The sequence below is a fragment of the Lepidochelys olivacea genome (genome assembly GCF_965140295.1).
Source record: "Lepidochelys olivacea isolate rLepOli2 genome assembly, chromosome: 14".
NCBI lineage: Eukaryota > Metazoa > Chordata > Testudines > Cheloniidae > Lepidochelys > Lepidochelys olivacea.
This window is the reverse complement of record NC_140424.1, coordinates 10,791,989-10,801,999: the sequence shown is the minus strand read 5'-3', so window position 1 is coordinate 10,801,999 and position 10,011 is coordinate 10,791,989. Positions and strand designations below refer to the sequence as shown.

General features: G+C 38.5%; 1 protein-coding gene across 3 annotated transcripts in view; it reads right to left on the bottom strand.

Annotated features, from left to right (window-relative positions):
• Nucleotides 1–1,732: 1,732 nt before the first annotated feature.
• Nucleotides 1,733–10,011, bottom strand: part of MMD (monocyte to macrophage differentiation associated) — a 30,118-nt gene continuing 21,839 nt past the window's right edge. For all 3 annotated transcript variants that reach the window (XM_084647111.1, XM_084647113.1, XM_084647112.1), the window contains 5 exons: nucleotides 9,750–9,910; nucleotides 8,396–8,470; nucleotides 7,492–7,593; nucleotides 5,980–6,049; nucleotides 1,733–4,300 (listed from right to left, as the gene is read on the bottom strand). In XM_084647111.1, coding sequence (XP_084503237.1) covers nucleotides 4,100–4,300; nucleotides 5,980–6,049; nucleotides 7,492–7,593; nucleotides 8,396–8,470; nucleotides 9,750–9,910 — 609 coding nt within the window. In that variant the 3' untranslated portion in view covers nucleotides 1,733–4,099. The remainder of the gene's footprint in view (nucleotides 4,301–5,979; nucleotides 6,050–7,491; nucleotides 7,594–8,395; nucleotides 8,471–9,749; nucleotides 9,911–10,011) is intronic.

Below are 10,011 nucleotides of genomic sequence, written 5' to 3'. Positions count from 1 at the left end.
TCCCGTAAGCGCATACAGCTCTAGGGTAAAGTCAATGGCAAATCTTCCATGGCTTCACTGGGGCCAGGATTTTACCCCTAAATTTTGTAAGAGGACTCTGGTTTCCTCTGGTTTATCCTTAGTCATCATAATAAGTGTCCTCATTTCACAAAAGAAATATGCAGCAATACTCTCTTGTATTCAAAATAAGCTGATGACAGAGATACATCGCTCAGAGAGAAAGCTAGTTTCTATGCCAATTATCTTGGCAAATACTACATTCAGGTGACTAATGGGAATATCAACTTTGTGCCTGCCTACTAGAGAATAACATCTCAATAGAAACTCAGAAAACTTTTAAAGAAACCACCACTTTCCAGTCTGAGCCCCTTTCCTGAGGCTAGGCCCACAAGACCTAATGTTTGGATTAGCTGACTAAGGTTCCAATCTTGTGAGGAGATGTGTCCTAAACCCGAGTGGAGTTGAGTGCTCATCACCTTGCAGCTCTGGGGCTTATAGGACCACTTAACTTCCCCTCCTAAACAAAAGGAGTGGTTGATTCCAGCTGTGGGAAAGAGAAATACATCGTGAAGTGGTTGCTGGGAGATGAGGGTGGTATGATAGGCCTGAATGTATTTCAAGTAATTGTATGGCATGAGTTACAAGTGATTCATATTTATGCAGTATATAATGTACTACGAATGAGTTACAAACTTATTTAAGATTTTACTGCATGAGGAGAGAGGTTCTTAATAGAGCTAAAGCTGGAACAGTTGCAGGTTAAGTGACCTGCTCCACCCTAAATGAGACTGAAACAGGGATTTAATAAAAAGGCTCCTATATCAAGTAGGAAGGCATTCATCCTGGGCATTCTTCTGGTAACAGGAAATTCTAACTATTTTTAGCTTTAATCTTACTGCACCTCTCACTACTAAAAGCAATTATCTAGCATAGACTAGCATCCTGTATTCCTTTAAAAATAGCAAAGCCGTGAGAAAAGTCGTAGTCAAGCACCTGATGTCAACATGACGGCCACAGTCACAGGATTCCTCTGGAGGTTAAAATAACCTGGACCTAAATAAAGAATCCTGGAGGTGACTCATAGAAAAATGTTCCATACAGAGGTAAAGTAAGACTCCTGTATGCAGCGGTGCCTGAAAAAAATATTAAACATTAATTTTAAACCAAAATTGTGCAAATATCCCCAGTAATTTCATTTAATTCAGTCACTGATTACTATGGTCAAAAAACTTCTAAAAAAAATGTAAAAAGAAAAGGAGTACTTGTGGCACCTTAGAGACTAACCAATTTATTTGAGCGAAAGCTCATGCTCAAATAAATTGGTTAGTCTCTAAGGTGCCACAAGTACTCCTTTTCTTTTTGCGAAGACAGACTAACACGACTGTTACTCTGAAACCTAAAAAAAATGTGTATTATAATTCAAGTACCAGCTTTCAGCATTCAAATTATTGGCTACAAAAAGCAATTTGGTTAATGAATCAAAATGCTGAATACAGAAGACAGTCCAAAGTAGATCCATGTAGCAGGATTATCCATCTGTTGTGTCTTGTCTTACATTGTAAGCTCCTTGGGGCAGGGATGGTCTTCGTACATTTTGGACTAGTGTTTTAGGGTATGTCTACACTACAACCAGAGATAGGATTGCGGCACAAGTTCGCATACCTGCACTGGGCTTTGGCACTCCATTTGGGTACAAAAAACAAAACAAAACAAAAAACCCCACACCATGAAGTTTCCAAATTCACAAAATATTTATTTATTTATTTTACAGTCTAGTACATTCAAATTCATGTAGACTAGAATACAGTAATTCAAAATAGTTTTGGCGAGTTCAAATATTTAAAAAACATTTTCACTATTAAACACTCCAAACAACTGGCCATGAAAATTAACTTAAAAGATAATGGAACAAATCCAAGCTAAAATTCCCATTTTTGACAAAAAAGCAAACTCTTACCTAGATTTTAGTGGTTTAACAGTGCTGCATTTGAACAGATGAACCCACAGAATTGAAAAACATGGAAACAGATGTTAAAAAAAAACACAGGCATCCACATGTTTAAGTCTCATACAAGGGAACGTCTGCCCAGATGTTCCATTTTTATGCTTTTTAGAGATTTGACTAGGGTGCTTTAGTGGTGCCGTTTTCCAGTCATCAGCTAACACTGTATGGCAACTCATTTCCATGTCTTGATTTTTTTTTTTTAAGTGTCCCTTCCTGGAAATTTTATAGAAATGTACAGATTTGATCATATGCGAACAACCCACTGGCAAGTTCAGATGAAATATTAAATAGTACCTTGAAAAACATCCCTATTGTGCTAGTCTATTGTTTGAAGACAGGCAATACCCAGAACAAAATCTGAAAAAGGCAACATGTTTGTTTTTTTTAGTTTTTAAAACACTGACATGAAAAACTGAGTAAATTAGAAAAAAGGATCGAGTCAATCTTAATATAAGACATTGATAATGTAGCGAGACAGATACTATAACTGGAAAACAGCATTACAGTGAGGCTTCTACATCTAGATATTTAATGCACATGTTCTACAATCATGTTTTGCTACATTTTGTTTTCCTGTATAGAAAATAGCAATATGATATGCCCAGTTTTGCTCTTTTTAAGGTCCCAAATTGATGAGAGATATTGTATCAAGTTCTTCAGGCTTTCTTCACTAAAAGGCCAAGTGTGTGAAGACCAGTAACTATAAAATACTCTAAGTTACCAGCAATTGCAATGTACCAGTTTCAGCTGGGATTCTGAAGGGGCCTAAGGGAGTTAGACATCCAACACCCACTCAAAGCCAGGGGTCACTGGTACCCAACTCCACTGAGATCCTTTTGATATCCCAGCCTTAATGTTTCAGCACCAATATATGTTAACTTTTCTGGACAATTACTGATGCTTCCTCATTGTAATTTGGATACTGGGATATTTAATAGCTGGTCACCTGCATTGATACTGCCAAGTTTTGAAAAGTCTGCTCTAATCAATTCAACTGTCTCTATAGATGGCATGTGTGGAGGTGTCTTAAAATGTTTGACTGGTATTAACTACTTGTCTGAAACACTTTGTTTCTTTCATTGATAAGCCAGATGGTAAAGTGGACTATGGGGATATGCTGAACATTAATTGGTTGATATAGACCCTGCTGGTGTGCACTAAAGGCTCCCTTGTGGACTTTAATGTAGTGCTATTTAAAACAGTATTATGTTAAAGTGCATTAGGGAGCCTGTCATGTGCAGCATCTGGGTCTATATGGACCAATTAACGTGTAGCATGTTAGTGCACTTTACAAATCGCACCCTGCAAGCTGAACTACTCCACTATGTAGACAAGCCCTAAGTAACTAAATATACTATAGTGAGCAGCATGTTTTCACGCCCAAGCTTGGCAGAACCACGTTTCGAAATTCATAATTTTTAAAAACTTGTACTTACAACCCCACTGGTAATAAAACTTTTGGAAGAGGTATAATGTTTGCTTATCAGTACAGTATATGGAATGTAACATTTTCTTGCAAGAGTTTGCAATATGAATAACTGCATAGATGACAGTTGTGTGTTTTCATTTCAATAAATGTACTTTTAAAATTTACAAAAAACAATTTAAAATTTCTATAAAAGTCATATTATGCCAAGATGACTGGTGGTAAAACTAGATCTATCCCTCCATGATTTATGTTTATTAAATGGCTAGTGGAAAAATGGTAGAAACCAATTTTAAAACAAAAGAAGTTACAGTTTTGCTATTGCACTGACTTTCACAATTTGAATCACTAATTTAGAAAAATTCATATAGTAAAAACTGTAAAATTAATCTAGAATACAAAAATTCTGGTTAGTAAACATCAGGAACCCAGTTCTACTAATGTGGAATGGACTATCAGTACTGTACTATAGTGCCTTGATTACTTACAGTGCTTACTGTATGAAGGGCAATTCCAGGACACATTATTTAACGTCAGTTCACAGTAAATGTACTCAGAGAACTATCGACTTCAGTGCGGTTTTTCCTGTGCAATTTTTCAATTCCCCAGAATTCCTTACATCAAATAATACTGTTATGGGGGCCTAGTGCAGATTATTTTTTTTTAAATCATAAGTGACGGATAATGTCTGCAGGGCTTCTGTAAAGGTACTTCCAAATGGCATAGTAATGAACTGCAGCTGCAATAGCTACGAACATGTGCCAGATGGCGTGGGCAAATGGAATGATTCCATCGCTCTTGAAGAACACCACTCCCATGCAATAAATTAAGCCTCCCCAGGCAACTTCTTGAAGTCCATCGGTGTTGTTCTGTTAATTAACAAGGAAACCAAAAAAAAGTTAGCCTTCAGAAATTAAAACTGGAACAGAGAGTTAATAAGTCTCTAGGTCTTGTTATTGGGGCTGGGAGAGGGGGTGGGACGGACGACTTATTTAATGACGTTTAAAAGGCCAGACAATATTATTCTGAGACATCACTTTGGAGTACATAGTATATTGATCCTAATTGTGGGTGAGTTTCTATAAACCTTTTCATGTGACAGCTAATATGAACAGAACAAACAGGGCAGCCAATCCTAAATGCTTACGGTTCAGCTTGGAGTTTCAACCTCAGTTTGTCTGAACACTGGCCTGGCCTTGTGATCATTGTAAGATGTTACGCCACACGTGTAAAGTTAGACTGTCACTGTTTCTGCTGCTATAGTTTTGTTTCCGATTCATCACTTCACAGTTCTAGCAGTCTGAACAAGCTGTAATGTACTTAAATGTATTTACAATATAATGGCTATTCTTGATTTTGTGTGTGGTGACATGTTCGACAGGTTACTATTATCAAAGCAATATCAGGTGACATGTTCAGAGTTGAGCAGGTCTGACATTCTACCCAGTTGAGAGTGGAGTACGCACATGGGAGATCACAAACACATAAGGATGAATGTAACGGGCAAAAGAGACATGATTGTATACAGCTTATCTCCGTGAGTTACGGACAACATTCAAGACGATAGAATTTGAAGGCATATTTTATGGCTTGTATTCAGGTTTGCTGCAGGAACAGTGATTATAGTTATGCATGCTGCAAAAAGTTGATAAGCAATTCTGAATATACTTTGACTATTGTGTCTATTGCTATTGTCAAGACATTTGAGCTGAGAATGGGCTATTTTGATCATTTTCAAACTATACTGAACAGACTAGGAGGATGTAATGATTTTTTAAAAAAATACATTTCCCAATGGCATGGTATAATGGTCACTAAATAATAAATTCTTGTAGAGAAGTTAATTAGTTCACTAGGGGTGGTTCTGAGTAGTGGCATCTGTGATTCAATCTTTAAATACATTATATCCATTAATCTGGAGATGCCTCTAATAGGAAGAGTCAGACTATTCTCCAGCCTTCTTCTAAGGCAAGTCCTTTTTAAAAGAGGGAAGGAGTAACCTATTTGTAGATTTTGGGCCAGAATGGGGTGGGGGGAAAACCAACCAAAAAAACCTTACAAACAGTCAGTGAATAAGCCAAACAGGACTACAGGAAGTCTTATGCCACATTTCTAAATTAAAAGCTTCCTTCTGAATGTCCAAGGGATAAGGAAGCAAGTATTAAACGGAGTCATAAATATTACAATTCAAACACTTTGCTTTGAAATACGTGGTGTTTGGATGTATGGAACTGAAATGCAATATTTGATTCTTTCTGGCTCTAGTGAAATAGAAGTACTATCCCTACATGATTCTTTTAAGCTTTTTTTTTTTTTTTTAAAGAAACTGAATCTACATAATGGATGGAATTTCATTGCCTTATCGCTTAAGGACCATTAAACCCAAACAGATGGCTAAACACTTTCAGTGCTTCTACAACTAGCATTTATAACAGTGTGTTGAACTGAAATTAACAGCTATACAGACAAAATGGAACTTCACTGGAACTCCCTTTTAAACTACTTAAAAAAGGAAAGGTATTTATTACATTAACAGCATATTCCTTACCATGGATATCACTACCAGAGCAGGAGAAAATCCCATTGCTAAATAGAAAAGGAGTTCAACAATCTTATACCTAAAGGAATAATTTAAGGAAAGGTACAAGATGAATTTTTAATGCACATTTAATATTTCCTTAAAAGACAAAACAGCTAATGCAGGGGTGGCCAACCTGAGCCTGAGAAGGAGCCAGAATTTACCAATGGACATTGCCAAAGAGCCACAGTAATACGTCAGCAGCCCCCCATCTGCTCCCCCACCCCAGCTCCCAGTGCCTCCTGCCCACCAGCAGCCCTGCCGATCAGCGCCTCCCCCTCCCTCCCTGCACCTCCCGATCAGCTGTTTCCTGGCATGCAGGAGGCTCTGGGGAGGAGCGAGGGCACGGCAGGCTGAGGGGAGGGGGCGGGAAGGGGTGGAGTGGGGGCAGGGCCTGTGGCAGAGCCAGGGCTTGAGCCGTGAGCCCCCCCCCGGCACAGTGGCAAGTTGGCACCGTAGCTCCAGCCCTGGAGTCGGTGCCTGTACCAGGAGCCGCAGATTAACGTCCGAAGAGCCGCAGGTTGGCCACCCCTGAGCTAATGTATGACCTTTTAAACTAACAGATGCACATCAACCACCTAAAGACTTTGTATACAGATAGATCACACTGAGGTTTTATTTACTTAACAGAGGGCTGATATTTTTCTAATTAAGGGAAAGAGGATGACACTATGCTAGAAACATTGCCGATACACTTTCTATATATGGCTAAATATATCAATTTTTCTCCATACTTTTGAGATGTACCTGTAACTACAACTGAGTCTCCCACCAAGTGGGTCAATGCATATGGTTTCAACCCTTCTTTCTTACTAGGTGGGGAAAGACTTATGAAGATTAGTCGCTCGCTCCTTGGGAATGAGGTATGCAATGAGAGGCAGTCACATAGGCTCAAGAAAACAGTAGCGTAAACTAAATAGACTGCCCTCTTCAAATAGCTCAACAGGGGTGTTGTAGAAATTTCCTGGGTTAGTAACCTCTCTATTTGCAACTTAATATTGCACTGTAATCCTATAAGGAATACTGTATCAATTAACTAGCATAGTATAATATGGAAGCAATGAAGACATCTTTATTATCCAGACATTTCCTTCAACTCCCATCAACAGATTTAATAGGACAGTAAAGACAAACTACTGAATGAAGTCAATAAAGATGATACTACTCTCCTTGCCTACTTTCCACCAGCAAGATTTATGTATTTATTGGGCTGTGTCTTAGTTTTCCACAGAAGACATATAATAGCATTTATAAATTTGTTCTAAATGTGAGCTATACAAGTTACTGTACATTTATGTGTGATAAAGTGGGTGCAAATATCTGTTCACAAGACATAAGCTTGCATCCTTCTATTTATGTATTTCTGCTATTTTGAAGTTCTTAAGTCAATATGCAAGACAAGCTGACATTTTATTACAGGAGTATTTAAAAAGCAGCAAGTTCAAATGCAGTTTAAAGTTTAATGCAAATTAGAATTCTTACTTTTCATGGTAGAGAAATACATAAATGGTTCCTCCAGCTGCCATTAGCCAGATAAACCAACGCATATGAGATGCCAGAGGTCCAAGCTCACGAAGATTTAACCTGAAAATGTGAAGATTACAATAGACAACAGAAGTGATGACTGAATGGAACTTACTGACATACAAAGATTTTTCTTTACTTTAAAACATGGGCTACACTTTATTTAGAACATGGGAAGGGGAAATAATCTTAGGACTTCTTGGAGAGGTAAGAAAACTTATTTGAGAACCTAAACTAAGTAGCGTCTAGGTGTGTTGGGACAGATGTGAGGAAGAGAGCGCGCTTTTTTCTATTTCCAAATCCTTTTCTAATATTATCCCTAAAAAGGGATGGTAAGAGTATTTTCCATAACAAGTCTAAGCTGAAGTATAGCATTTGGCTTATGACAGTAGAATAGTGAAAAAGACAACTGTAGTACTTGGATAACTTAGCAATTGCTCATTCAAAAGGAGTATCACTGTAACCTAGCTCCCTTTCTTCTTCAGTCCAAATTTTAAAACTTAAGGTAAAAATTAGGGGCCCTGTCACATTCCTTACATAACCTGATGTCCTACTGAAGTCAGTTTGAATTTTGGATAAGCAGGAATGAAGGTTATGGCCCATAATTTCTAGTCATGTAGCTCAGAATTCATTCAAAATTACAAAGAAAGTGACAAAACCAGTTTGTTCTTCTTGTAATACAAAAGAGGGAGGAGGCAGCATAGTTAAATCCCAGGGGGATTATGCCATATTTCATTTCCCAATTCAACAATGTTGTCAATCAACTACTTCCCAAAGCCTTTGAAAAAATTATTTGGGAATCATATTGATAATACAGTGTAGGAAGTTTTAATCCCTTGAAAATATACATTTGATTTCTTACCATGGTGCATATGATGCTGCAATAAAGACATAGATCACCATTCTGTCACACATGTGAAAACAATGCTCCATTGTCCTAACAAAGAAAAAACAAGCTGCTAAAATACAAGTTTTGGAAAAACTTCATGATTCCTCTCTGTCAAGAAAAATCAGAAGATTTGTGTTCAACGTGAAAGTTGCCCAATTTTAAATGCTTTCGCGTACACTAGCAAAGCTTCTCGGTGCTCCCTTATTTCAGGGCTGGCTAAGCCTTCAGCCTGCAGCAGCCTCCAGGCTGATCTGTGTTGGGCCAGTTGGCTCAGGCAATAGAGCACAGCAGTGCTCCTGTCCTGTCTTTTCCCCAGCCCTGACCCCATGCTCGGACAAGATAGAGCTTGTGTAGCAGCTCCATGCTACAGTACCCAAGGACAGGCACTATGCAGGGGGAATCCTTAAAGAGGCTGTTTAAGGCAGCTTTGTGACCTCAGAGGAATCATAGCAGGATCAAGAATCTAGCCCTAGTTCGGCTATCAGAGACTAACTTTGAAATAGAACCTTCACCTGGTCAACTGTGTATTAGATTGCAAGCCACTTGGCAGCTGTCTGTGTCTAGCTCAATGTATGGTAGAATGCGAAACATCCAGCCAGCAATCACATTTCTCTATTGAGATAAAATCCACCCCACTTTTAATCTAGCAATTTTTTTCTACAGAATAACGTTGAGTTGCTTATGACATCCATTAACTGCAACAGTTAACGCCAGCATAAATTGTGTGGTTTTGTTGCGTTGCTCTGTCCTGTATGTACATAGTTAAAGTGATTCAGAGTCTTGGGATGGAAGGCAGTATATGCTATTATTTTAATAAAGACATAATCAGGAACATTGAGTGATTCATTATGTTCCGACTATAGAAAGTGATCAGAAATAATGGTAGGTGTAAGATTAGCAGAAGACCAATTTATTTTTGGTTCAGTATCCTATTAAACACTGAGTTTTGTCTTCACAGAAGTCAACTCATATTTGAATATGCAATGCAGGCACACAGAAATGTGACAAAAAGCGACACTTTCTGCAGTATTCTGTGTACTTTAAATAATGCATCTAGTTTTCTCTGGAGTAATTCTTCCCAATGAACAGAGTATACTGTTACTTTAGTGACCCAACCTTGCAAACAAAGGGTCTGCAGTGACAGAATGAAGGTTTCCTGGAGAATCTATTACACAGCACACAAGGTACCCCTCACAATGCTCCGCAAAAGTGGGGGGGGGGGGGAGAGGAGGAAGTGTTCCCTGGTCTGCTTACTCAGGGTAATTGAATCTGACCACTTCAGAAGCAGCATGAAAAACATTACAGCAAGTGAGTGCTCTGTGGATACCTTAAGTGACTCTTTTTCCAGGAAACTATGTGAAACACTGTTGAAACAATGAAGAGTGCACAGAGGCCCATGCCATACATCCATGCAGTTATCTTTTCCCATCGATCATCAGAGAGCCGGTGGAGGAGGGCACTACCCACAATGGCTGGAAAAATGAGGAACTAAGGAAACAATAATAAGAACACTGATGTTATTCTCTATCCCCAGCCACTGTGTAGAATCACCCACCCATTCCTGTAACCAAAAGTAGTATTCTACTGGT